This window comes from Triticum urartu, chromosome 7A (genome assembly GCF_056163025.1).
Source record: "Triticum urartu cultivar PI428250 chromosome 7A, HENAU_Tu73, whole genome shotgun sequence".
In the NCBI taxonomy this organism is placed as follows: domain Eukaryota; kingdom Viridiplantae; phylum Streptophyta; class Magnoliopsida; order Poales; family Poaceae; genus Triticum; species Triticum urartu.
Genome location: NC_141879.1, coordinates 186,260,594 through 186,288,410, shown reverse-complemented (window position 1 = coordinate 186,288,410; position 27,817 = coordinate 186,260,594). Strand labels below are relative to the sequence as shown.

The 27,817-nt window shown below is 43.1% G+C and overlaps 2 protein-coding genes across 3 annotated transcripts; one reads left to right on the top strand and one right to left on the bottom strand.

Annotated features, from left to right (window-relative positions):
* Positions 1-587: 587 nt before the first annotated feature.
* Positions 588-8,352, top strand: LOC125525374 (putative 1-phosphatidylinositol-3-phosphate 5-kinase FAB1C). The gene is made up of 11 exons (XM_048690373.2): positions 588-1,252; positions 1,329-2,090; positions 2,186-2,339; positions 2,431-2,769; positions 3,020-3,778; positions 3,871-4,205; positions 4,280-4,406; positions 4,739-4,900; positions 5,009-6,397; positions 6,490-6,756; positions 7,777-8,352. Exons 1-11 carry the CDS (start codon positions 996-998, stop codon positions 8,029-8,031), a joined length of 4,806 nt encoding a protein of 1,601 aa, XP_048546330.2. The 5' UTR covers positions 588-995; the 3' UTR covers positions 8,032-8,352.
* A 1,564-nt stretch (positions 8,353-9,916) lies between these two features.
* LOC125525375 (ketose-bisphosphate aldolase class-II family protein) lies at positions 9,917-27,762 on the bottom strand. Of its 2 annotated transcripts, XM_048690374.2 has the most exons (42): positions 27,523-27,762; positions 27,323-27,401; positions 27,046-27,123; positions 26,839-26,919; positions 26,529-26,605; positions 26,389-26,443; positions 26,253-26,301; positions 25,981-26,118; positions 25,806-25,887; positions 22,991-23,069; positions 22,841-22,884; positions 22,570-22,764; positions 22,003-22,078; positions 21,619-21,699; positions 21,404-21,484; positions 20,594-20,670; positions 20,459-20,513; positions 20,321-20,369; positions 20,063-20,200; positions 19,745-19,826; positions 17,535-17,613; positions 17,219-17,265; positions 16,893-17,107; positions 16,693-16,780; positions 16,498-16,617; positions 16,303-16,421; positions 16,147-16,219; positions 15,948-16,067; positions 15,415-15,483; positions 14,778-14,948; positions 14,658-14,705; positions 14,358-14,499; positions 13,435-13,532; positions 12,943-13,087; positions 12,769-12,854; positions 12,563-12,673; positions 11,997-12,071; positions 11,739-11,804; positions 11,423-11,611; positions 11,220-11,330; positions 10,650-10,730; positions 9,917-10,262 (listed from the first exon to the last, which is right to left on the bottom strand). In XM_048690374.2, the coding sequence occupies exons 1-42, from the start codon at positions 27,643-27,645 to the stop codon at positions 10,083-10,085; spliced, it is 4,152 nt and encodes a 1,383-aa protein (XP_048546331.2). In that variant the 5' UTR covers positions 27,646-27,762; the 3' UTR covers positions 9,917-10,082. The 2 variants fall into 2 exon arrangements, with proteins under 2 accessions (XP_048546331.2, XP_048546333.2); XM_048690376.2 differs by lacking the exons at positions 25,806-25,887; positions 25,981-26,118; positions 26,253-26,301; ... (4 more) ...; positions 27,323-27,401; positions 27,523-27,762 and adding an exon at positions 23,699-23,767.
* Positions 27,763-27,817: the final 55 nt, after the last annotated feature.

Below are 27,817 nucleotides of genomic sequence, written 5' to 3'. Positions count from 1 at the left end.
TATGAGGTGAAATGGCGCTCAAGGTTTCTCAACACGAAAATGACATCAAAGACCTCGTGCAATCAAAACAGAGCACAACGCACATGTTGCAAAGTCTCAATAGGGAACACCTTTTGTCAAATGGAAGAAAATAACTTTTGAACATAGAGAAAAGGCAACTCAAACCCACAATCCGGATTTTGCTTCACCACATAACATACTGCCCAGCTCCATCATAATTAATTCATAAAAGGAAAGAAACGCAATATATCTTTTCTCAGATTTTTTTTCCTATCAAGAAATACAAGTCCTGATTTTTTTTCCTGCTATAAAAAAGACATAAGTCAAAAGAAAGGGAAATTCATAAAAGAAAAGAAACGCAATATATTTTTTCTCGGATTTTTTTCCTATCAAGAAATACAAGTCCTAATTGTTTTCCTACTATAAAAAAAGACAGAAGTCAAAAGAAAGGCAAAATGAAAGAAGATAATCGAATTATAAAAGGCAGGAAAAACAATAAAACCAAAACCAACGGCACCCACCGAACTCTTTTTTTTTTCCTCCTTTCTCCTACCGCGCTTACCTTTTTCTCTACTCTATATCTTCCTCCATTCCCCTCACACGCAAAAGCTTCCCCTCCATGGGCACCTTCGCCTTCCCCTCACCCTCCTCCGCCTCCCCCTACCCCGGACTCCGCTCGCCCTTCGACTCCGCCGCCGACGCCTCCCTCCCGCAGCAGCCACTGAACCGTGGAGCCTCGAGCGATGCTGCTGCCCTCCTGCCCGCTACATGCTCGAGGAAATGCCTTGGATGTGCAGATCCCAAGAAACGCTAGGATTAGGCGCTCTGCGGGGTCCCTTTTAGCTCCCCTCTAACGGTTTGTGGCTCCTCGTTTTGGCGTGCTTGTTTTCCCGTGATTTGTGGTGTGTAATTTGGTACAGGGTCTACTGAGAAATCAAGAAGTTGCTAGGTTTGGGCCTCCCCGGCAGTTGGTTTTTGTGGTTTTTGCTGCTTTTATGGGAGTTCCCGTCGCGCGGAAGTCCGATTCTTGGGTTACCGACCTTGCGATGACGGACTGCGGCGCCGGCGACCGCTCCGACCTCGGCGTCCGGCCTATTAACGGTGGCCGAGGTGCCGCCATGGAACAGCGCGGTGACGGGTTGGATGGGGCTACCATGTCCCCACCGGAGCGTGTCCCTACACCGTCTTCGTCGAGGTCTGCTGGGTGGCGGCGTTTCTCCTCACCTGGTCCTCTCCGATGCTCAACGCCAGGGTGAGTATTTGACTTCCTTACATTCCTTGGAGGGCATAACTTGATATGTTGACTGAATAAAATTTGTTGGATGTAGGAGTATTGGTTATGAAGACGGTGAGGACTCAGACCGAGACCGGTATTTCTCCCCGGGCAGTGAGTTTTCTCAAGATACTTCTGATACGGATTCCGTGAGCACAAATATTAGTAGGCTGTACACATTCAGGTTGGGAAATTCGAGCCCGTTATATAGTCCTATGAGACGATCGGGACAAGTAGGCACAAGTCCTCCCTCCGGGATAAATGGTCATGCCAGCCAAAATTCTCCTATATACTCGTTGAATTCTGGCCATGGCTATGATGATGGTGACTATTTGATGGATTCACCGAATTGCGATGATGAACATCATGACAATATTATACAGCCAATTGATTTTGAGAGTAATAATGGACTCATATGGCATCCTCCGCCGCCTCAAGATGAGGGTGATGACTCCGAAAACGGTTTCTTTCAATATGATGACGACGATGATGACAGTGCTATTGGTGATGGGAAGACCTTTGAACGTGTTAACCATGAGTGCGGTGGTAGTGAGGATTTACCAGGGACCAAAGGAAAACAGAATATAGCTCATAAAGAGTTCTTAAGGAATGCTTTACATGGGCATTTCAGGGCTCTTGTGTCCCAATTGCTCCAAGGTCATGGAGTTGACCTCGTGGATGGATGGTCGGACATAGTATCCTTATTAGCATGGCAGGCAGCTACCTTTGTGCAGCCAGATACAAGCAAAGGTGGTAGCATGGATCCCACCAACTATGTCAAAGTTAAATGCGTAGCATCAGGGACTCCCAACGATAGGTATGCCCTATAATGATTCAGCTGTGCTGAGTGATTATATGATATTTTTCATGGTATTTTTGGAGCTAAAGGATTATTCATCTGTTTATTTGCAGTACTTTCATTAAAGGTGTTGTTTGTTCTAAGAATGTAAAACATAAACGCATGGTGTCAAAGCACGAGAATCCTAGAATTCTTCTTTTGGGAGGAGCACTGGAACATCAAAAGGTTACAAACAAACTAGCATCGATAAACAGCATTCTTGAACAGGTAATGCCTACATTCTTTGTCAGCTGAAGTGTATTTATCCTAATAGCTCTCAGTATGTCCGTAGTTAACATTGAAAGTGTGATATGTACAGGAAAAGGAATATCTTAAGAATGCTGTTGCAAAGATAGAGGCCCAACGGCCTCATGTCTTGTTGGTTGAAAAGAGTGTGCCGATGTATGCTCAACAGCTTCTTGCAAAAGATATATCTTTAGTACTGAATGTCAAGAGATCACTTCTAGAACGGATATCACGCTGCACAGGTGCTAAAATTGCTTCATCCATTGACAATATCACTTCAGCAAGACTTGGACAATGCCAAGCTTTCTGGATTGAAAGAGTTGCAGAATCTTTAGCTCCGAAGGACTCTAACAGAAAATCTATCAAGACACTGATGTTCTTTGATGGTTGTCCAAGACGCTTGGGCTGCACGGTAATGCACATAGAACTGTTTGCTACCTTTAACGATCTTGCTCCATTTCATAAAAAAAAAATGAAGGGTCAATTCTCATCATATTGTTACTTTGGTCCTAATTTTATACACGTATTCTTCAATACTATTTTTTGGCATTATTTTACTCTCTGCTGAGGATGGCAATCCTGAGCTCCGCTTTGTGCCTATCTATTGTGGCGGTTTAATTGTGCAAGACATATCTAATACAACCAACAATTTTTTTTCGTAGGTCCTCCTAAGGGGCACATCCTATGAAGAGTTAAGGAAGGTCAAACTCGCTCTGCAATTTGCTGTATTTGCAGCATATCAACTATCACTGGAGACTTCATATCTTGCAGATGAGGGTGCAACACTACCAAAGACCCCTTCGGATCTTCCAGTTCGTCCACTTGAGAAGCATATGAATGGTGGAGATATTTCCTCAAGTAATTCTCGGCAGAATTTGAATGATTTTCAAATCATTGGTGACAGAACTTCAGAAAAGGGCTGCATCGTGCCTCTAAATTTCCTTGATAGTTCTTCAAAAGTGTTAACTATTGACCAATCCCTTTTGAAACCTAACCTTGGTCAGGAAGAATACATTCCTGGAACTGATGACACGTTTTCTCATCCCCCAACATTGTTTATCGATAATGATTGTGAATCACCTCTAGTTGGAAAAGGGACACCAACAGATTTGCAATACCCTGACGACGTTCATCGAGATGAGATGGTTGGTGGGATTTATAGAGTTGAAAGTGAGTTGGACAATGGTTGCCATCATACATCAGACGAAGAACATGCAGGAGTAACCGTACCTGATCATAACGAGAACCCCACCGAGTATTTCCCAACATCCGAGAATGCACAGAGCATTTTGGTTTCCTTGTCCGTTGCATGCCCTCAGAAAAGAATTGTATGCAAGCAATCTCAGCTCTTCCGCATAAAGTTCTACGGTAATTTTGATAAGCCACTTGGGAGGTATTTTCGTGAAGATTTATTTTATCAGGTACTGCATTGTCATCCATTTTCCTGTTTGATTGCAAGCAGATACCTAGTAGGCTACTATTGCCTTATTAATGTGTTCCATCGCTGTTGCAGACTTCGTGCTGTGAGTCTTGCAAAGAACCTGCAGAATCTCATGTCCAATGTTATACTCATCAACAAGGCAGTCTTTCAATAGGTGTTAGAGATCTTGAATCTGTAAAGCCGTTACCTGGACGGAACGATGGGAAGATATGGATGTGGCACAGGTGCCTCCGGTGCAAACAAAAAAATGGAAACCCTCCGGCAACACACAGAGTAGTGATGTCTGATGCGGCATGTGGACTTTCTTTTGGGAAGTTTCTTGAACTTAGCTTTTCGAATCACACAACAGCCAATCGAGTTGCCTGCTGTGGACATTCCCTCCAGAGGGACTGTCTTCGTTTTTATGGGTATGTGGTGGATTCTTGTATTCAACCTTCTCAAATTTAAGGTCAATGTAACTGTTGCCATTCTCCTTGAACAGGTTCGGAAGCATGGTTGCTGTCTTCCGTTATTCTCCTGTGGACATCCTATCTGTCAACTTGCCACCCTCAGTATTAGACTTTGCTTATCCAGTAGCACAAGATTGGCTCATCGAGGAGGCTGGTGATGTATGTTCATTTGAATATAAGTTTGTTTATTTACGGCCTGTTTGGCCTAGCTTAAAGTTGAAGCTGAGTAAATCACCCAGCTTTTTAATAAGCTGAAGCTTATAAGTTGTGGTGGAGTTGCTTCTTAGCCTTTCACCCTCCTATCTCCCACCTCTCTCTAGCCGACTTCCGTTATAAGCTAATGCACTCTGAGAAGCTAGTTTTGTGGGCTTCACCATTTGGCCCTAAAGCTAGCTTTGTGGAGCAAAGTTAAGCTGGGTGTTGGAAATGCCCCTTTTGACATATTTCTGTGTAATTTATTGCCCTATTTAAATGGTTAACTTGTCTTGCAGGTAGCCAATAGGAAGGATAACTTTTACAGGGTGATTTCTGACAATCTTGACTGCATTGAAAAGACAGTTTCAGCCCAAGAAGATCTGAGCATGAAGGCGGGCTTGTATAAACATGTTGTTGATCTTAAAGATCTGATTAAAGTTGAGTGGAAGAAATATGACGTAAGTTAAACTGTTACATGGTTTTATTCTGCTGTCAAAGTATGTGGTAGGCTACATACTGTGCTGGTGGGTTGATTTTTTTCCCCGTATTTGCACACCATTTTTCAGGTTTTGTCGGGGTTTGGTAGCATACAGAAGTTACAAACAATTGGAGAACCTGTAGATGTTCTAGAGCTCAACCGCCTGAGGCGAGAGCTTGTACTTGATGCACATGTATGGGATCGCCGTCTGCACATGATGCACTCACTCACCAAGAAAAACTGTACTGCGGCAACTGATGCACAGTGTCCTAAGAAATTTCCTGAAAGCGTGTTAGAAGATTCAAAGGCTGAGATTTCCAGCACACAGGAAAATATGGAGAAGTCACTAGAATATTCTCAGTCAAGTTCTCTTATCACAGATAGTGGGAAGCCATTGCTCAGAAGAGAACATGGTGACACAACCGTGTCACATTCTGGGTTGACCAACATAGATGAAGTATACCACCAGTCTGTTGAAGGCTCTGCTAGTTTTACTGGTCTCCACATTGTCCCGCACCCATGTGAAGTACAGAGCAATGGGGTGGTGGCTGATGAACTTAAGCTTGAGAAGACATTGGAGAAGTCAGAGTCTTCCCCATCAAATCTTTCTGATAGAATTGACTTGGCATGGACTGGCTCTGGCGTGGAGACACTTCTAGTTGCACCTACTGCTCTGATGAATGGCTCCTCATACCAGAATGTTATGGCTCCAATTAGAATTAAATCATTTGATTCTGGAATCAATTTCAGAAATGGGTTATCACCTGTCGACGATTCAAATGTAAGCATAAGAAGAGCTTATTCCCAAAGGCCTCCTAGGGCGCTTGAGAGAACAGGCAGGGGTTTGTCCCCGACCTTCACAAATAAGCTGTCACTTCCTGGTATGGTTGATGGTGAGGGTCGTTTCCTTCTATCACAAAGTGTTTCAGATGTTGTTATTCCAGTGTATGATGATGAGCCGTCCAGTATGATAGCCCATGCCATGACTGTTCCAGAATATCGTAGTTTCATGTTGCCAGTGCTGAATCTGCATAATGAATTGGACAGACCTAGTGTTTTGAACTCTCTGGATCAGAATTCTACTTCTAGAAGCTGGTCAGATGTATCTCAAATGAATTCCAAGGATATTCATTTGACGGTTTCTTTTGAGGATGAAGACTCGTGTTCTGTGGATAAGGCAAAATTTTCTGTCATATGTTATTTTGCAAAGCAGTTTGATTCAATCAGAAAAAAGTGTTGTGCAGATGAACTGGATTACATTCGTTCTTTGAGCCGGTGCAAGAGATGGAGTGCTCAAGGTGGCAAGAGTAATGTATACTTTGCCAAGACACTGGATGACAGATTTGTCATAAAGCAAGTGACACGGACGGAATTAGATTCATTTGAGGACTACGCAACTGAGTACTTCAAATATATAACAGAGTCTGTATCCTCTGGAAGCCCAATTTGCCTTGCTAAAGTTCTTGGTCTTTACCAGGTTTGTACCGCTTTAAGTTTATTCTCATGTGTTTCTAGGGTCCTGTAAGGTTAAATTATTTTTAACTTAACTGCGACCCATCTGTGCACTAGGTCGTTGCCAAGAACATGAAAGATGGAAAGGAACTGAAGATGGAATTAATGGTCATGGAAAACATATTTTTCAAGAGGAAGGTATCAAGAATATATGACCTGAAAGGATCCCTGCGTTCCCGTTACAACCCTGATACATCAGGAAACAACAAGGTTCTCTTAGATCTCAATCTATTAGAGACACTTCATACAAAACCCATTTTTCTTGGAAGCAAAGCAAAAAGAAGGTTGGAACGAGCTGTCTGGAACGATACTTCTTTTCTGGCAGTAAGTGACTTTACTCACTGTGTTGTGTATGTCTGTTGTTTACATGCTTGTAATACATTCTAGGGTGCACCAACCTAGTATGTCTAGAAGGCCTCGGATACCAAGATGACAAGATCTTGAAAGCTGCTCGATTTCAACCAATTTATATGCTGTTCCAGTGAAAGCTAGACGGGTTAAATAGTCATGCACATGTTTCCACTTTTCACACTTAGTACTTTGAAATATTGTTTTCTGAAATAATAATGTTCAAATAGCTATGAATCTTGGAGCCTGTAGCTCAACTTTTGGTGCAGCCACGGGGGCCTAACTAGAGATAAGATATTGGAGATGGGTTTCTTGAGGGTTAACCATTTAAGGGGTTGTAGTTTTATTTCTATGGATTATAAGGAAGCTATAAGAAATATATCAACACAGTCCTGGTCCCCTTTTCTGCCACTGTGCTGCGTCTGCGGTCACAGCATGGTCGTGCTACTCCGCTCCAGATCCCCATCTGATTCTAGTTCATGACATGACTTAATTTTGCATGTTTCTAGGTAGACAGCACACGGGCCCCTTGTTTATTTTACTGAAACAGTAGAAGTTTCCTTAAATCTGTTAAATGTTTCCTACCTTCCTGTTGCTGACATCCAAAGTGGTTATAAAGATAAACTTATAAAACAATACTGGTGAGAAGCTAAAGGATTGGTGTGAAGGTGAACAACCCTTTGATGTGTTTTCTGTTTCCAAAAGTTGAAACATTTTTTGTTGCCAGACTGGTGGATGATTTTGGTTGGCCAACGTGGCAACTATCAGTCGAGTTATTAGTTCATTCGCCTATTCGGATCTGGCTTGGTCAAGTCAACGGCCACCCTGGGCTTGGCTTAGCATCTTTAGTATACTTCCCGTATCTGTTTGACAAAATCGATCTGAATGATTAGTATTGTTGAGTTGTAGCATATGAAGTGAATATTGTATGTCTCCAGCTGCTCTTTGGCATGCATGATCCATTCTCATTCGCGCTGCCTGTTTCCTTGTTCGCAGTCAGTGGGTGTGATGGACTACTCCCTCCTGGTTGGCATCGACGAGGAGAAGAAGGAGCTGGTGATGGGGATCATTGACTATCTCCGGCAGTACACATGGGACAAACAGCTGGAGACCTGGGTGAAGGCGTCGGGGATTCTAGGGGGCTCCAAGGACGGGATGCCCACCATCATTTCTCCAGACCAGTACAAGAAGAGGTTCAGGAAGGCCATGTCAAAGTACTTCCTAACTGTCCCCGACCAATGGTCACCTTGAATCGTCGTCACTTGATGCCTACTGTTATTTGCCTATTCGAGTGCAAGATGGGGTGATGGCGACTGGGAAGCGGTACATTGTTTTCTTTCTATTTTTTTCTTTGGTTTTGTTAGAATAGTCGATCGATCTGCGCCTTTTGTATGTTATTTTTGCTCGCATCAGGCTGGACTGGGATCGCTGGAGAGGGCGTACGGTAAAGGTTGCCCCCATCCAGGCAGAGCCTAGGGATCGATATGTGTATATTATATATAACAATGCTACACTGTAACATGAAATGAAATGCAGAGGAATTAAAATGCGTGAGTTTCCTTACAAATGCAACGATCGACCCTTTCTTGGCTGGTGCTCTTAACAATTAACTTACTAGTTAATTCCCTCGAAAAAGAGAAAGAAAAAGAAGAAGGAACTTGCGTTACTACTGCCTTCATTTCATAATATGGTTTGTATAAACTTTGATCAAGTATATAGAGAAAATTATCTACATGTTGATTCAGATCGTTAGGAAACTGATTTATTCATTGGCTCGCGTGTTGTGAGGTGGGATAATTCCGCCATAGGTCTCGGGGTGCTTCAAGCCCATCCATGTACGGCGCTATGGGTGATAGCTGAGCCCATCCATTGCGCGGAGGTTGCAACGTGGCGGGGATAGGTGTCAGTTGTCCATCTTGCTCGATTTCCGTTCTTCGTAGCTGTAATTTAGGCATCTTTGACCAGCTAAAATCCAGTTTAACAAAAGACCTTGCAAACTAAATGCAGCTCAGACGATTAGCCTTTTATGGTGAAAACATTCTATTAGGATTCAAGTCCTGGACTTTAAACGCTTGCTTGCATTTTTTAGATTTATTTCAGGTTTTTTGATGACGTTTTGTTCAATAAGAGATGATGTTTTCATCGACTACCACAAAGCACATAGGATGACTTCGTTAATATCGTTCATAAGGCTGCTCCTGTATTTCTTGTATCTATTTCGTTTTGTATAGACGAGGCCAAACTCTTTATTTCACATGTCTCTTTTCTTAAAGGTTCAAGGTCATATATTAATTATTACATGTCCTTACAACCACATCCTTACAGAAAAATAAAATTACATTAAATATTTTGGGATGCTCAAGTATTTTTTCCTGGTGTATCCACCGGCTACTTGCGGTGATCGTGACTTGAGTGACTGCGATATGCAAGCAAATCAACGCCCCGAAGAAAAAATAAATGCAGAGAAGGGCTTGTAGAAACTGAAAACAACGAAAACACGGATCCACCGGTAACAACACCAACTAGATCCCGGAAAACCTGACAGTCACAACTTCACACGCCCTCTACCGGAAATAAGCACACCAATGGGACGGGACAAAGGTGGGCAGGACATTATTCCTACACTGGGCAAGTGCCACCGTCTCAACGTCCAAAACCAGACACAAAGGCTTTGTAAAGAAAACCCAAGACAAATCACCCATGCCGCTACACAACAGATCTGAGTTTGATGTCAAGATTGGTGCCGTCAAGGACCATGCACCACGCCATCTTCTCCGGTGGCCTAGTCATGCCGGGCCACCGTTGAAGATCATCGTGCTGGATCATCGGCGCTGCTGTCGAGCATCAGTTGCAGACCACACCTCGGCTACTCATCTCCGTCGCGGACCCACAACACCCACCAACTTCTCCACAACAGCCCCCCATGATCAGCAACCTCCCCGCCATAGTGGCGAGAGGGAGAGAAGGTGGGGTGGCGGCTAGGGTTTCAGCCGACCGCTTGACCCTCACGAAATCGTTTTGGAATTTATTTCACATGTCACAAATTACGACTAAATAACAACTCATTATTAAACATCATATTAAAGGCAAAACTAATCACTCAACCATGAACGGGAGCACGGGTAAGTTGCTGCGATTTACTATTTTTTGCTACTTTATTTCTTCAGGCAACTGTATCAGTGCTTTATTAAGAAACTGGTTCCGGCAATTCGCTGTCACAAGCCTAGCAGGATCGCTAAAATGGGCATGCAACACCTAATGATGGAGTGTTGCTGGCTCCAGTTTTCATTGTATCGCTACATTCAGGCTTTGCCTGCGGATCCGAAGAGGCGCATCTTCTCTGCTACAACAGCTTTCATTGCTTCCTTGGCAGACTCCATGACCTGAACCAGGTCCTTTTCTGGCTTCTTGAGTGACTGCAGGTAGCTGTTGCGGACCTCCGTGTTCACGTTGAATTTCCTCACCCCCAAATCTATGCACTCCTGCTCCACAAGTTGGTCACAGGTTATTATCACTTGCGCAACAGCATTTCAAATATGACATTGGTTAATAATAAGACCAATTTCATCAACTGATAAGCTCTAGTATAATTATTTCACAAACGGAAGCGTTATACTGATTGTTCGCAAAACTATGAAGCTGATATAGACACAGAAACTCTAGCCCATCAGCATTTTTAACCTTGTCGTTGAATTATTTTATGCACTGCAACCATGATTGATGATTTTCTTATGGAGGGCAACGATTGCCCCCCAATTCTCCTATAACTTGAACCTTTCAGGATATAAGTTGATGCGGGAAACTCAACAAGAACTACTGCAAGGTACAGATTCACTGATCTTAATACAGAAGGAAACAGTTTATCAAACCTTTACAAGTTCATGAGGGAGGCCAGATGCTCCATGAAGTACCAAGCTAACTCCTTTCTTCATAGTTAATGCGCGAAGTTCCTGTCATCGTTTCAATGAAAAAAAATACCGAGTCCATTACTCAAAAGAAGTTGCTTGCAAAAAGCACAAATTTGCTTGGTAATTCTTTACAGAATACTTCACAAGCCGTCGGAAAAAAAAAACACTTTACAACCCTGAACCATTGTAGAAGTTCATTTTTCAATCTTAAACTCAAAAACCAGAAAACCAGTTGTCTTAAACCTTGAACTGTTGAATATGTTTACTGGTTTACCCCCTTGGTTCTATTCCAAGCGGTTCAAGCTGACTCAAACAACACATGGAAGACAAGTAGCATCACATATACGCAGCACCTTGTCATGTTACCAGATTAAGTAAAACACACACAAAATCAGAGTAGGATCATACTTTTTTGGAAAAATCTTAACAATTTTAGAAAAAACGGAAAATCAGAAAACAGGGTAAAAGATCTGGTAACACACACATAATCTGAAAGATCAAGCAAAGATTTTCATAGCTGTTCTGTCAAACCTTTAGCAAGTCAAGTCTCAGGTTCGGTCCACTGGGAGGATATTTTCCGTGAACATTCCCAATGCATACTGCTAATGCATCAATACCAGTTTCATCAATAAACTGCTCAGCCTGAAAATACGTAACATATAAGTTAAGCATTATTACAGGATTGTAATGATAGAATGCCATAGAGTTGAAATTTGTTGGGAAGATAAAATAACCTGAGCAATATCAGTAAATCTCGCTTCATATTCTTCAACTGTCAGGCCATCTTCAGTGCCTGATAGTCTCCCAAGTTCAGCTTCCACAAGCATGCCTTTAGCATGAGCCAGGGAAGATATGTTCTTTGTGTATAAGATGTTCTTTTCTAAAGTTAGATGGGAACCATCCACCATGACTGAATCAAATCCCTGAAAAATAAAAGGTCATAGTAGATGGTCCAGAGAATTAAGATTCAGATGTAGTCATTTATCATTCATGATTAGGAAAACATTTTGGTACCGCAAATTTGAGAAAACAGTGCATTTTTTCACTTACCATTTCAAGAGCTCCAAGCAAATCATGCTTGTCAGCCCCGTGATCATAATGGACAGTGATAGGTACCTGAGTGACAATCACAGAATGATCACCTTTAAAGAACATAAAACAAGGATGGCTATCTGTTTCAAAAAACAAGGATGGCTAGTAGGTAATATGTGGGAACCCAAGTTATATAAAAATTTATGAACTATTTTTATCCAGATCACTGGGTGTCCACATTTACTGTTTAAGCATGCTAAGTTCTGTTTGTCTTACGCTGGCTCGTTCTGCTGCAGCAATGCAGCATGCTACCAACGGAACTCCACCTTGCTTCAGGGAACTGGGATGAACCTAAATAACAACCACAATAAGCGTGGTTAGAAATCAAGACGATACATATCATCTACAAAAAATATGGATAATGAGTTCAGGGAGCATGGGTGCAGAAAAGCTCATGAGTTGAGAGTGAGAAAAGCTCATGTGTTGAGAGTGAGAAAGGCTCATGAGTTGAGAGAACGAGTACTCTGAGAGAACCAATGCAACTCTCTCTACGGAAAAAACACGGGTACAAATCCATTTCAGGATCTGTGTGGTATTGCTTCTATCCCTCTGGAGCTAGTTGTTGCGACCTACTTACTAGTCCTATCATAACATACTCCAGTAAAGAGTGGTATCAGAGGACACCCAACATGGTAAATTACATACTCCCTCTGTCCCATAATATAAGAGCGTTTTTGACACTAGTGTAGTGTAAAAAACGCTCTTATATTATGGGACGGAGGGAGTAATTTTCACCATAAACTGCCAAAGAAAACATCCTATACTAACAAAGAATTCCTAACCTGCAGGATAGCAGGACTTTCTTCAGCCTCGGCAGCTGCAATTACAGCTTCAATTCCCTCAAGATTATATACATTGAAAGCACCAACTGCATAGCCACTCTTCTCCGCGTTCTTCACAATACGAAAAAAATAGCTGATTAAGTATTTAAAGCAATACACAACGATGTATAACCTTGATGAGAAGTAGACGGTGGATAAGAACTTACAAGGAGAAGTTCTTTTGTTGAACTTCTAGAAGGGCAAGCCCAATTCTGGACCACTTCTGCAAGAGCACTGTTATCACCAACATTACCTGTCATTTGGGGAGTGGCAAGATAGTTTCTTGAGTAAAAAGGTAACGTTATTTATCTGTTGGTACAGAAATGAGATATGTTTATTACCAGGAAAAACAATGTAGGGGACACCAGGATGTCTACTCTCAGGGCCAAGCTGCCACAAAGGCACACCAGCTAAAGCTTGTCCCATTACTTTGGCACGCCGAGCTTCCAAAGCTTTTGTAGCAAGATCAGATGAAGTGATTCCTCCCTGTATAAAGAATATAGTAAGGAGTACCTCCAGAAGTATTCCATGCACAACTTGTGGAATCAATCATTTTGTTTGGTATGGACAGTTGAATTTGCAGGCACTGTTTTTTTTTGTAGATGCTATTCTTTCTTCTTCTTCTTTTTTGTTCTGATGAATGAAACATGTAACCATGTAGGTGTAATGCTATCTCGATATTTCATTAAGTATTTAATGGCATAGGTCCAATAAAACAGAACAAATATTTTGACCTAACAGTAACAGATCCAGAGATTGGCAAATTTCCAGGAACCAAGTAAAAACTAAATTTCAATTTGTTCAGAAGGAAGAAATCGGCTGTGTAATTTTACCTTTGCAAGGATGTAACGGGGTCGACTATCAATTCTTCGCACAATCTCTACTAGTGCTGAGCTCACTTTGTAATTAATTTCTAAGCTTTCTTCAGGAGCTGCAACATGAAAGGTACAATCTTGTTAGGTGGTCAAACTACTTCAGTACAGATATCCAAGAAAGAAATTATCTTCTTTCGTCTGGCACACAAAAGGTAGCAAACTATACTAATAGGTCAGTTGTCTTGTACTGCTAATGCTTACATGAAGATAACAGCGGCTATTCTTGAACATACTCTTTTGAAAAGCTGAGTTAGGTATCTGACTCTAGCACACAATTTCAGGAACGTATACTGAAGTTAGTTTGGTTTTGGTCACTAGAAAAGATTATGATGCAAACTGGAGATGTTCTATTCAAACGATTGGGACAATGCACTCACATTGTGATTGTGGTTGTGGTTAAATGTAGAGATTCATTCAATGGCTCTACTGGTGGCTAATGCGTTTTTGGGCATGATTTTGACAACAATAAGCAACTTTATTTTATCAATTCCCCCCTTTTAAAAAGTTTTGACAGTTTGACCTGTCTTCCAATACAGTTAGCCCCAGACTCCCGGTTCATGCCTAGAATATGATAAAAGAAAACAAACTATCTCCCCAGAAGTGATCTGAGTTGAGCTCAGGGAATAGAATTAGGCTGAGAGCCTCTGATACGGTGTGGAGTTTGGAGGCAATTGTGTGCTAGCCCTGAGGATCTCCACATCATTTGTTAGTAAACAGTTTTTACCAGCACAACTTGCTCAACACTTCGGCAGGTAGGATGTGGCTGAGGAATTGTTGGCATTAAGAAACTAGAAATCAAAATTGACTCAGCATTTGATCACTGTATTTGCTAATGGAACAAACAACACATTTAGCCATATGATAATCAGAAAGATGCTAACTTTTTCCGGTAATGAGTTGGCGGCTGGTGACGACTAGCGTGTCTCTCCCAGACTGTATATAAGCATTTCCCAATTCAACAATTCTGCTGATTTCTTGGTCTCTCTCCTCAGTTGATTTCAGTGAGATCATCTCAACAGATACCTACAGTGAGTAAAAAGAGAACACAATACTAACACCACAAATTGATCTCAAGCAAAACCATCCGACTTAAGACAGTACTATCCACAAACTCTATCCAAGTAGATGTATACGATGGTTGATCGTTCATGTTTAGGCATGACAGCCAAGATATAAATTACCTCTATCACTCTGAGGGATTGTGCGCATTGTGAACGAAGCTCGTCGACCTAACAAATGCAAAAGAACATGCAAATGAGATAAATATGATTGACAAAATCTTAAAGCAACACAAGGCTAACCTGCTTCGTAGTTTTTGGCACATAAGAACCAACAACTATGAGGCCTCCCGCTAAATTTCTTTTTAATCCAAGGTCATTTGGGCGGATAGGTGGCTTTGGCTTGATTCCAATTCTAGCACTCACAAAACTTGCAGCTGTGCGACACAGAAACCGCTTTCCTTGCAATTCAGCCTGTTGAGTTAACGGAAAAAGAAAAAGAAGAATAGGAGATCAAAACAGAGCATCAATACTAGAATAAGACATATTATCATATCAACTCGAAAGGAATAGGTACCGAGTGTTTAAGTGTATATGTGGATTGCCTAGCCCTTTCCATCAGTTCGGACTTTTGGTTGCGTTGACTAGTGCAGTCAACACATGGTATCAGAGCCTAAGGTCTTGAGTTTAAGTCCTGGCTTTCACAATTAATCTAAAATTGTTGTTCCCCCCTTTGTGTCCACATATAGGCCTCTTGAGCCATATCTCTCAGTCTATCCATGTGTTGACTTTCCGCATCACACGTGATAAGGGGTGTTGAAGTGTATATGTGGATTGCTAGCCCTTACCATCAGTTTGGACTTTTGGTTGCGTTGGCTAGTGCATGAAGCTTAACACTAAGAACAAATGCTTCTCGTAGAAATGGAGTGGCATATCATACCTGGATCATTCCAGCAGCAAAGACATTCATGTCCCTTTCACTGGCAGCGTTGACAATACACGCAGAGCCCTAGAAAGAGTCAAAATGCCTGTCAGGAAATTCTCAAGGTAAATCAAGTAGAGAGGGAATCATAACAGGATTTATGATACTATATGGTTGAATCAGCCAGTACAGTTCTAGAGTCCCTAAAACACCTGCAACATTTATTAGCCATTTCAAGTAAATAGCTGCCATGAGTGCATACAGAAACGAGAATATGAAATATCTACAAAACTAATAATTTATAATTATATCCTTAAAAAGTTTAAACTGACTCAAAACAACTGTTCATATGCACTGGAGGGGCGTAGTGGTGACTAAGGTGCGCCTTGGCCTGCCCTTAATCTTGTAACTACTTTGTTTAAATAGGTGAAGCTTCTTTGCTAATTAAACAACAAAAATACATCTTAATTCATGTAACAATCATAGTTGGCCTCTCCTTCATTTTGTTCCAAGCTCCGCCAATCATATTTTCCATGCTTACTATCATATACCTTCTCCAAGCTGCAGAGAAGCTGACAGACTGCATCTGGTCCTTCTTTACGTAAAAGACTTATGGAAATTGTTGAAACTTGGTTCTCCAAAATCCTTCCTTTAGTCTTTTCTTCAACCCACTGTAAATTCAAGGACAAAGCAAGTTACTAAGGTCTTGTTCTTCGCTCTTCGCTTTACCAATCAAACAATTCCAAGTACCTGTTTGAGATTGGAAGATGTATAGCCAAAAGCTGCATCCTTGGCAAACTCAGTCTCACCAGCAGGAATCAATCTGTTAGAGAATGTTGGACATCAATATTGTTATGTGTTATTTTTGTATTTAAATACATTGCATAGTGATCATGCACAGACTACCTTTCAGAGTCTGCAACATAATGAATATCATCAATAGTGTACCGCCCACCTTGAAGGAAGAATGGGCATATTATCCAAGCATCCATGTCGCCTAATACTGAAACAACTGCATCAGCTTCCTGGAAAGTAGAAGAGTATGATATGATCAGAGAAATGAAATGGAAAAGAAAAACAGAGAGAATTTCAGATATTAACCTCTGGGAAATGGCCACGTAGAGTGGAATCACCTCGCAAGACCACTGTATAACTAATACCAGGGACAGTCTTTGCTGCAGCTTCAAGATTTCTGCAGATATCTTTTACTAACAGTGCGGCCTATGAAAGTGAGAACGCTTTAAATATATATTTAAATACCCTAAAGATAAACTGTTTAAGACCGCACTTTCCTACCTTATCAGCAATCATTGAACGGGAGTTTGTCAAAATAAAAAAGCAGGTTGGTAGTTTCAGAAACTGCTCTGTGAGGGCTTCAACTGGCCTGCAGTTCAGCATTACAAGCAAAGCTTATGGAACTATGTACGGAACATGGGCAAAACGAAAATGCTAGCAGAAAACATATGTAATCTAAAAGACAATATGCTTTCGTTTACCATTCAGTTAAGACCTCTATATCATGAACTGTTTGAGTTCCAGTTGGATCATCATCTAAAACTACAAGAACCTTTTTGCTATCATGAGATGCAGAGGAAACAAGATCATCCATTGGAACTTCTGGCCACTCAACAGGAAGAGAACGCAGGACATCTTCTTTATTAAGCATGGGTGGTCTTCCTTCTACTTTTACTCCAGATAATGTCTCATATACCTGTGCCAGGAGCAATCAGCGGGCACGTTTAGGAAAAGAAATTAAATTAAGGCTATCAGTATATCATATTTTGGCATAAGTTCTGTCTACTGAGAGCTGTGAGCTGCTCACCTTTACAACAGCACTATCATCATATCGACCCCATCCAGAAGCAGAGCCTGTTGGAATACATCAAATGAATAAAACAATAGCCATCCTATTTAAAAATTAAGACTGTTATCCAAACAATAACTGTAAGCTGATTTGTTTTCTTCTAAAACTAACTGTAATATACTACTAGTATAGAAAACAGAGGGGACGGCCATGCAACGTTCTGTTAATTTGGGTAACTACTTCCATTGAAGATAAGAAATATAGCATGACTTGATGAACATTGGAACCAAAACATAGAATGGAAAATGATCTTTGATTTATCACAGACAATTACCTGAAACAAACAGCTGATGAGCAACACTAGAGACATGCAATGGGATCCTCAAGTTGGAGCTTTCACGAGATACTATACCCTGAAATAGACGAGATAAGTGCATTATTACCTTTTGCTAGTACTCCCTCTGTTCCCAAATGTAAGAGGTTTTTGCAGTTCAAGACGAGATAAATGCATTATTATCTTTTGTTAGTGTTAGAGTACGTAATGGGCCTAATGGCCTGGGCTGGCGTTATAGCCCGTTAGTCTTAGGGTTAATTAGAGATAAGGGTCGCTTGCTTGGGAGTCAAGTAAACCTCTCTATATAAAAAGAGGAGGTGTATCAATCTAATGAAGCAAGAATTAAGAAGGAAATCCCTTCCATCTTGCCCGGCCGTGGGCAAAAGGCCCCCGGCCGGCCCTCTCGCGCCCTCCTTCTAGCAGCTCTGATACCAATTTGGTATCAGCTAGCTTCGGTTCGATCATGTCTTCACCGCCGCCCAACTCGTCTCTTCCGCTGCCGGTCACCTCGTCGCCTCCGGCGGCCACCACGACCGTCGCCCCGCTCCTGCCCGCGCCGGGATCCTCCGTCGCGCCCGCCTCCGCCGTCCTCACCCCGGAGAAGGTGTCCGGGGCGCTGCGGGACCTAACCCAGGCGGTCCAGGAGATCCGCCTGTTCTTGGCCGGGTCCTACGGGCCGCACCCGGCTGCACCGCCCATCGCCGCCACCGCGCCGCCGTGGCTGCCGTGGCAGCCGCTGCACCAGGCGGCCTCCGCCGCGCTCGCCTGGCCGTTGCAGCAGCCGCTGCAGCTGCCATCCACTGCCCCGCCCTGGCTGCAGTGGCAGCCGCCGCGCCCGGCGCTCCTCCGCAGCAGCCGCTGCCGCTGCCCCAGGGCGTCCCCGCCGCGCTCGCAGGGCTGCTGCAGCAGCCGCTGCAGCTGCCATCCATTGCCACCACCGCCCCGCCCTGGCTACAGTGGCAGCCGCCGCTCCTGGCGGCTTCCGCCGCGCCCGGCGCTCCGCTGCAGCAGCCACTGCCGGTCAGCTCCGGCCCCGCATCGACCGTGCCGGCGGGAGTCCCGATCCACCAGATCAAGTTCCCGCCGTCGCCATTACCACTTCCCCAGGGCGTCCCCATCCAGCAAATCAAGTTCCTGCCGTCGCCGTCACCGTTTCCGGCTTGGATCACTACCCGCCACGTGTCGGCGGTGGTGAGGCTACAGGCTGCTGCCCGCGGCCTCCTAGCGCGTCGGCGTGTGCGGGAGATGCGTGGTTTGCAGCTACCGCTCCTCCCAGCTGCGCTTCGCTGCGCAAAGGACCTCGATCTCGTCCGCTGCGTCGGGGATCTTGGGCATGCCGTTTTCCCTGCGGGCAGCGACCTCAAAGTCTGCGACATCGGCCGTTGGGGGGGCGCACCCCTCCTCGTCATTCTCCATCGCAAGCCCTCCACTCTTCCTTGTGCGATGCAGACCAACAGCCGTCCGGCGGGGAGAAGGCAGGGTGTCACCGACAGGAGCGCACCGCGTAGCACCACTGCATTCCGCCGGCCGCCGCGAGGGCGCCTCTGCTGGTCGCTCTTGCGACCACTTCCAGGTGGCCATACACATGCACTCCTTTTGTCCAGACGGTGTACATGGGATCCAGGTGGCTGTACACGTGCACGTCCGACAAGCGGATGGTGTCCACTTTTTGTTAAGGGGTCCAAAATAAATCGTCCCAGTCCATTTCAGGTTGAGAGTAATAAAACAAGCCGAGATGTAAAAGGCTTGTTTTTAGGTGTTAGGTTTGTGTTGCGTCGAATCATGGTTATAAGTTGGTTAGGCTGCAGCTCAAGGACAAGCTGCATGTCCAGGTGGGGTGTAGTGTTAGAGTACGTAATGGGCCTAATGGCCTAGGCTGGCGTTATAGCCCGTTAGTCTTAGGGTTAATTAGAGATAAGGGTCGCTTGCTTGGGAGTCAAGTAAACCTCTCTATATAAAAAGAGGAGGTGTATCAATCTAATGAAGCAAGAATTAAGAAGGAAATCCCTTCCATCTTGCCCGGCCGTGGGCAAAAGGCCCCCGGCCGGCCCTCTCGCGCCCTCCTTCTAGCAGCGCCATAACAAGTACTCCCTCTGTTCCTAAATGTAAGACGTTTTTGCAGTTCAAATTGAACTGCAGAAACGTCTTACATTTACGAACACAGATAATAGTTCATAAAATGAATAAGTTAATAGCTCGGTTATCCATACAAGATCCTTGACGAATATGTCCACCGCAGATAAAGGTGTATAATCATTATCAAGCATGTGTGGCACACGGTTTCCAAACATCCTGCAATATGAAGATTGAGTGTATCAATCATCAGATAGTCACCTTCACTCATGCTAGAACACACCACTAGATATCTGAAAGACTAACCTACAGGGAGCTGATAGCAAAAACAAGTAGAAATAATTGTTTTGTTTCTTTCTCATAATCATTTTATCACTCGGCCAATATTAGCAAGTCTAAACAGTGAAGAGTAAAAAAGGAAGATTCATTAGAGTGGATTAAACAATGACACATACCACGAGTAACCTCTTGCATGTTGAATAATTTCGAAAACTCTTCTTGTTCGCAAATTTAATCGAGCACCAAATGCCATTGCTTCAGCTGCTGAGGCTATATGGACCCCAGCAAGAAGTTGGTTCACCATTTTAACAGAACTGGGAAAAGTAGCAGAAGAGAGATGTTGATTCACAAGCGTCAGCACTAATGAAAAGGAGCCATTATGCAGAAATAAGACCCTGTAAGGAAGGTATATGACTACAAAATATGTGTATCACCTCGCAGCTCCGCATCCTCCTTTGATGAGATATAGTTTCTCACTTAGTGCTGTTACGCAAAAATAAGATAATAGTTATCGACCAGTTTCCGTACTTTGCATACAGCATATGATGGTGTTCAGATAACCTTTTTCATACCTGACAAAACTCTACCCGTACAATGCAGAGCTTCATCTGTTCCCGAAACAATTACCTGTCAAAAGAAGTGCAAATATTTATATCCATAAAGGTTACATCGTCACTTCTACTAGATTAATGTTTCGCTAATCATACAGTTAGTGTCCCGTCCGCTGCTCTCTTGACACCACCAGATACCGGAGCATCAACCAACTTTATCTCTCGGCATTCAGCTGTATAGAAGTAGTTAAAGATTCCAAAAGATTCATCAGTGAAAGCAGTAAACAACATTGCCGACATATTTAAAATGTAGAGAATGGTTCTAGTACTACAAGGCCTTGGTGTATTACGGGAAACAATATAAAAAGTGACAAAAAAATAAGTGCTCTTGACACAATTTACATGACATAAATCAACGAGATACGGATTTAACCTACACATGGAGAAAACAAAATTCAGATTCCTTTCGACAATAGCTGAAAATGATTGAAGCTTCTATCACAGCTTTCTTGATCATAGGTCAAATATGGATCTGATTTGTTTAGTAATAGATTCATCTTCTGTTAGCGTTGTACTACTTTTTGGATGTTTCTGTGACTTTTGGAACCTGGGTAACACCCCAAAGGCCTTCTGCCGGAACATTTCCCTTAAAATGCAACTTCAACTTCATAACAACATCCCAACACAAAATACAGGCTAGCTGTCACAGCAGTCATTGCAACTTCTTCTGCAAATGATTATAAATCTGGTGTTTTATAATGAGAAAAGGTAAACGAACATTACTTGTGAGACACTGAAGCTACAGGACTCAACTCTCACCCGGAATCACAAACAGAAGATTTTAGATTTTCATGAGTTGGATTTATGAGTTACACAATGTGGCTTTTGTTGACCAGTAATGTTTGTGGTAATTCTTTCTTATTTTTAATGCAAACATGCCCAGGAGAGATAAAAAAGAGCGGCTACCTTCCAATCTTCCTTTGAGTTGAGTCACAAAGGCAGGAGAAACTGTAGATGACAGAATGATGGATGTTCCCGCTGGCAAAACTGAAAGTGAAAGACAAAGGATATTCACAAACATGTAAGTACAGCTCAAAAAATAGTTAACCTACCCCTGGGAGATGCTAATCAGCAGAACCAGCAGGGCGGGGGGGGGGGGGGGGGGGGGCTCTATATGTTACCTGAGACAGCACCAGCATTTCCATATAGGACACTTTCAGCTTGAACTTCATTTGCAACCATGATGATAAGGATTTCCACATCTGAAACCAATTTATGGTTAATACTTCAGACAGGGTATCACGGTTGATACATCATAAACGGTGTTTCCATTCCATGCTATTGCTGTTAAGTAGTGATGAGGTGGGGCTGGGCCCACATGTCATTTACCTTTTGACTCGATGAATGGCACAAAAATAAAGAATAAGATAAATACAAGAGAATAATGAGGTCTGAACTAATTTCATTCAGTCAGAAAATCATATAGTACTGATTATACTTTATAGGTAACAAATGTAAACTTAAGAAGCGAGAATTATACTTTATACTAGAACGTTGCAACGTACCTCTTGATACTTCCTCAGGAGAATCTTTGGTCAATCCACCTAAAGCAGCAAATCTGGCCAGTGTTGGCTTGTAGACCTAATGGGTAAAGGGTATAAAATTATTCACGTGTGGATTGGAAGAACTTTTTTTTTACAAAAGAACATGCATAACACTATAGGTCTATAACATCGTTTACAAACAAAAGATATGTAAGTTGAAAAGGGTGAACAGTATCCTATTTCCTCAACTGTATATTTGTGTAAATTCAGAGCGCCCAATGGACTACTGAAAAGAGAAGAGTTTGTGATTTATTCGTTTATTATTCGAATTACTGCTGCCCTTTCTGATACCTTAAGATTAATCTAAGCCATCCACTGTTCCATCTAGGAAAATTACAGGCTTAAAACCACAGAGTGTCAAATCTATGATCCATAAGATTGTTCAGGGTACTTGAAATGCAACATATGTACAGAAGCACTAATGCAGAAGAAACCAAGTGAAGACCCTTTCATTCTTTGTATTTTGAATTGAAGCAATCAAACGGTCAATTATGCAGTTGGGAAGAACAAGAGCAGAAGAGTTCCTACATCATAAGCAGTTACGGAGAACCCTGATTTTAGCAAATGAGATGCCATTCCAAAGCCCATAGCTCCAAGACCAATAAAGCCGATCCTCTTTGCTGCTTTCGAGGCCATAACAAGCTGGTCAGCTAATTTGCTTGCGTCATAGATTTGTTGACTGGCAGCATCTACGATGTTTACTCCAAATAGTTGTTCCCAAACCTGCAAAATGATGATTTAAATTAAGATAATTTTGATAAATTGAAGCATCTTGAGAAAGCTGACAGTTATTCCACACCTTCAACGGCGAAGCGGATTCATTGCCAATTACTGCTGAAGAACCTGAAGATAAGTACAAAAATGTGCATGAATAAGAAGGTACTAGCATGTTCGGGCTATCAGGAGACTTTCAAGATGTATTGGAAGTAAAGAAGCTTTAACATCATACCATGTATTAATTGTTGATAGGCAACAGCTAGAAGTGGCAGAGGGAACGTTGCTGCTTTAGCCGTATCCATCACGTAGCTCTATATTGTTTAAGAGCGAAAACTTTGTTTCAATAAACAGAAGCATTTAGGCAATCAGCCATGCAGTAGCAATATTCCTTTACAGTTTGTAAGATCAGAGTGGCACATTACTAATTAACCATTTAATCCTCTCTCAAAAATGGGGTTGACTTACAAGATTAAGAGCATGGAACTGGACACAAAACTTAAATACAAACTATAGTTAAAAGAAAGTGTGCAAAAAAATCACTGAAATATCTCAAATATGCTGCTAAATGAGTAAGTCCACGGGATTAGCTAGCTTTCTTAAGTAACTTGATTGCTATCTATCAAGGTGCAATGTGATACCCCTACTATTTATCACTTCTCACCATTTCCCAGGGACGAAGCTGCCTTGTAGGCATAGGGTCAATTGACCCCAATGAAATTAGGAAATCCTTCATTAATTTAGTACTAAACAATATCTATTTATTGAAGATGACCCCACTGCCATAGACATGACCCCAACAAACTTTTTTCCTAGCTTCGTCCCTGCCAGTTCCCCTCCCCTGGTTTTTCAGCACCCTGCCACCTTTGCCGCGGCAACATTCTCATGTATATCTAATCTCCTGTCCAGTACCTACCCTATTTTTGGGAAGAGGATTGAATACCTTGATCAAACAAGAAATCTCCTCTCTTCCAATTGCTAGTGCCGGACCCTCCATTTTCAATATCACATCCTGCGAAAGGGACATCTATAAGATGGCCAAGATCCGAGAGAGGAAGACGAGGGATATTGGCCAAGTCAAATGCATCAAGGACGGAGCAGGCCAACTCTTGGTGAAGGACGAGGAGATTAAGCATAGATGGCGGGAGTACTTCGACAAACTGTTCAATGGGGAGAATGAGAGTTCTACCATCGAACTGGACGACTCCTTTGATGAGACCAGCATGCGTTTTGTGCGGCGAATCCAGGAGTCTGAGGTCAAGGAGGCTTTAAAAAGGATGAAAGGACGCAAGGCGATGGGCCCTGATTGTATCCCCATTGAGGTGTGGAAAGGTCTCGGGGACATAGCGATAGTATGGCTAACCAAGCTTTTCAACCTCATTTTTCGGGCAAACAAGATGGCAGAAGAATGGAGACGGAGTATATTAGTACCAATCTTCAAGAACAAGGGGGATGTTCAGAGTTGTACTAATTACCGTGGAATTAAGCTGATGAGCCATACAATGAAGCTATGGGAGAGAGTCATTGAGCACCGCTTAAGAAGAATGACAAGCATGACCAAAAATCAATTTGGTTTCATGCCTGGGAGGTCGACCATGGAAGCCATTTTCTTGGTACGACAACTTATGGAGAGATATAGGGAGCAAAAGAAGGACTTGCATATGGTGTTCATTGACTTGGAGAAGGCCTATGATAAGATACCGCGGAATGTCATGTGGTGGGCCTTGGAGAAACACAAAGTCCCAGCAAATTACATTACCCTCATCAAGGACATGAACGATAATGATGTCGACACGGATGACTTCCCGATTAAGATAGGACAGCATCAGGGGTGAGCTTTGAGCCCTTATCTGTTTGCATTGGTGATGGATGAGGTCACAAGGGATATACAAGGAGATATCCCATGGTGTATGCTCTTTGCGGATGATGTGATGCTAGTTGGCGATAGTCGGACGGGGGTAAATAGGAAGTTAGAGTTATGGAGACAAACCTTGCAATCGAAAGGGTTTAGGCTTAGTAGAACTAAAACCGAGTACATGATGTGCGGTTTCAGTACTACTAGGTGTGAGGAGGAGGAGGTTAGCCTTGATGGCCAGGTGGTACCACAGAAGGACACCTTTCGGTATTTGGGGTCAATGCTGCAGGAGAATGGGGGTATTGACGAAGATGTGAACCATCGAATCAAAGCCGGATGGATGAAGTGGCGCCAAGCTTCTGGCATTCTCTGTGACAAGAGAGTGCCACAAAAGCTAAAAGGCAAGTTCTATAGGACGGCGGTTCGACCCACAATGTTGTATGCCGCTGAGTGTTGGCCGACTAAAAGGCGACATGTTCAATAGTTAGGTGTGGCGGAGATGCGTATCTTGAGATGGATGTGTGGCCACACAAGGAAGGATCGAGTCCGAAATGATGATATACGAGATAAGAGTTGGGGTAGCACCAATTGAAGAGAAGCTTGTCCAACATCGTCTGAGATGGTTTGGGCATATTCAGCGCAGACCTCCAGAAGCTCCAGTGCATAGCGGACGGCTAAAGCGTGCGGAGAATGTCAAGAGAGGGCGGGGTAGGCCGAATTTGACATGGGAGGAGTCCGTTAAGAGAGACCTGAAGGATTGGAGTATCACCAAAGAGCTAGCTATGGACAGGGGTGCGTGGAAGCTTGCTATCCATGTGCCAGAGCCATGAGTTGGTTGCGAGATCTTATGGGTTTCACCTCTAGCCTATCCCAACTTGTTTGGGACTAAAGGCTTTGTTGTTGTTGTTGTTGTTGTTGTTGTTGTTATCCCAGCTACCCTGCTCTTACCACCGGTCATGGCTCCAATACGCATAGGATGCCTTCATTCATTGTCCATACAAACTCCGTAGCAATAAATGTGCACGTCACCTACATATTTATATATTTTACTTAAAATAACATTCTAGTTTGTGCAATCCCCTCTTTCATAAAAGGGAGAAAAAGGACATACTTAATTATCTGCACTGTTCATATATTGCGTAAAGTATCCTAAGAATCCCATACCATGCCCCAAAGGAGAAGCAAAGGAACTTACTGCATGTTTCTTTAGTGACTTCAGAAAATCAATAAGCAATGGATCTTCACTCAAAATTTTTGGAACCACCTCCACAAAAATCCTGTCAATAAATTGTATGATCATAAGTTGAAATATAAACCTACAAGTATCACGAGTTCAGACAGAACACAAAGAATTCAATAATCCTTGTAACCTTGAGCTTCCTGCAGCATTTGATATTATGTCGTAGATAATTGATGGATGAATCCCAGCTCGAACACCAATAAACATTGCTTCAGTAGAAGCAACAAAATGAATGCTCTCCAGCAAGTCATTAACCAACCTAATTTTGCTGTAAAAATAAATGGCATACGGTTCAAATTGTGACAATAATAGTTATACTAGTTAGTACGGTAAATATATGGAAGGGGTGAAAATTGATATCTCGACTAGCTTATATTTGCTATTTTCAGGAAAGAAAGCAACCTGCTGCAGCCAAATTCACCTTCGACAAAGTAATTGGTTTTGTCAAGATCTGGAATGTCAGATAGCTTAAAATTTCAGCATCATAAGATTAGGACCAGGAAGAAAATATTAGTAAGGTACACAAATTTGGAACTACCGGAGAAGAATTGCCCAGCTCTTTCTGCTACATCCTTTCTCCCAGATGCAACAACCTGACATTCAAAAGCTAAATTGTGATAACAGAATAACGTAAGCACACAAGCACACACTTCAGATTCTCAGCTGTGTATCACTTACGACAATATTTTGCTTCAGTTCATCAGATAAACCACTAAAAATGTAAGCATCAAGAAGGAAGATACCCTTCTTCTCATCTGCAAAAACCAACATCCTGTGAACCAAAAAATCCTGTAGGAAACTATAGTAGTACATGAAATTCCAATCATATGTTTATTCCTATTCCTATGTTCTTTAATTCCAGTCATCCAAGGAGGGCCTTACAATTGTTAAATGTGCACTTTCTAATTCTTAAAAGTGCACATAAAATTGTAAGCAGAGCAGCTACTGTTCCCAGCTAAGACAATATATGCACAAATTAGCATTATACCTGCAAGCTTCTGCCCCAACTTCTCAAGATGGCTAGGCACCAACGTCGACCGAATTAATACAACGGCCTCTTTGCACAATCCTATGAAATGCTCGAGCAAACATCATATCAAATGTCAAGTGTATATATAACTTGTACAGAAACAGGTGCATGAGATTGACAGACTGGCAGGCAACACACTAACACTAGCACACAGATGGTACATACCTTGCACTATACCCTGAGCTCCAAAGAACAACTCATCTACACCATCGGCGTCACTGAGCACAACGACTAGCGCAGAATCTGCAGGCGCCAGGAGTTTTTGATAGGTCAGATAGAAACAACACACACACACACGGCACGAAGCATTCTTCAGCACGTAGGAGCATGGTCTCTTCGGCATTCCAACAAACGGCTCGTACGCACGCATGCCATTCACGCGCGCCGCGAGAAGGCCATATCTGGAACCGGTCCAGTGCAGGAGACCGTTATATACGCTCACCTCGCGTGGCTTCAGCGGGGCTCACGCATCGGACGCCGCCGCCCTGCTCCGCGAGCGCCGTCGCCGCCGATCCATCCGCCTGCACGGACACGCACCGTCAGGACAGAGCGTCCCGCGAAAACACCTCCGAGAGGAAGCAAAACCAAAACGGGGGTGGAAGGAACGGGGAAACGAGGGAAGGGCGATCGAGCAAAGGCGACCTTGCGGTCGATGTAGAAGCGGACGATCGCGCCGGAGCGGGCGAAAGAAGCGGCGAGCGCGGCACTCAGCCCGTCGGCGCCGACGAAGGCGACGGTCTTCGCCGCCGAGGACGAAGGCGACATCCCGCGAGTGGCGTGTGATCCCGCTCGCCGACGGCGACGACCAGCCCGAAGCAGAGGCGAGCAGAGCGGAAGCGGACGGGGGAGTGAGCAAGTCAGGAGGAGTGACACACGAGGACTCCACTGCTCTAGGCTTTTTACCCAGCCGCTCCGTGTCCCTGGATCGCGGGCCCGG

What these genes read in the sequence shown, in the direction of transcription:
- LOC125525374 (XM_048690373.2), top strand. Translation starts at nt 996, where the DNA reads ATGGGAGTTCCCGTCGCGCGGAAGTCCGATTCTTGGGTTACCGACCTT. An exon ending in TAAACAGCATTCTTGAACAG is followed by an intron (nt 2,340 to 2,430) that starts GTAATGCCTACA and finishes TGATATGTACAG; the next exon opens with GAAAAGGAATATCTTAAGAA. An exon ending in TTGAGTGGAAGAAATATGAC is followed by an intron (nt 4,901 to 5,008) that starts GTAAGTTAAACT and finishes ACCATTTTTCAG; the next exon opens with GTTTTGTCGGGGTTTGGTAG.
- LOC125525375 (XM_048690374.2), bottom strand. Translation starts at nt 27,645, where the DNA reads ATGTCGCCTTCGTCCTCGGCGGCGAAGACCGTCGCCTTCGTCGGCGCC. An exon ending in TTGCTGCTGGAATGATCCAG is followed by an intron (nt 14,949 to 15,414) that starts GTATGATATGCC and finishes TTAACTCAACAG; the next exon opens with GCTGAATTGCAAGGAAAGCG. An exon ending in CCCGTTACATCCTTGCAAAG is followed by an intron (nt 13,088 to 13,434) that starts GTAAAATTACAC and finishes TTCTTTATACAG; the next exon opens with GGAGGAATCACTTCATCTGA.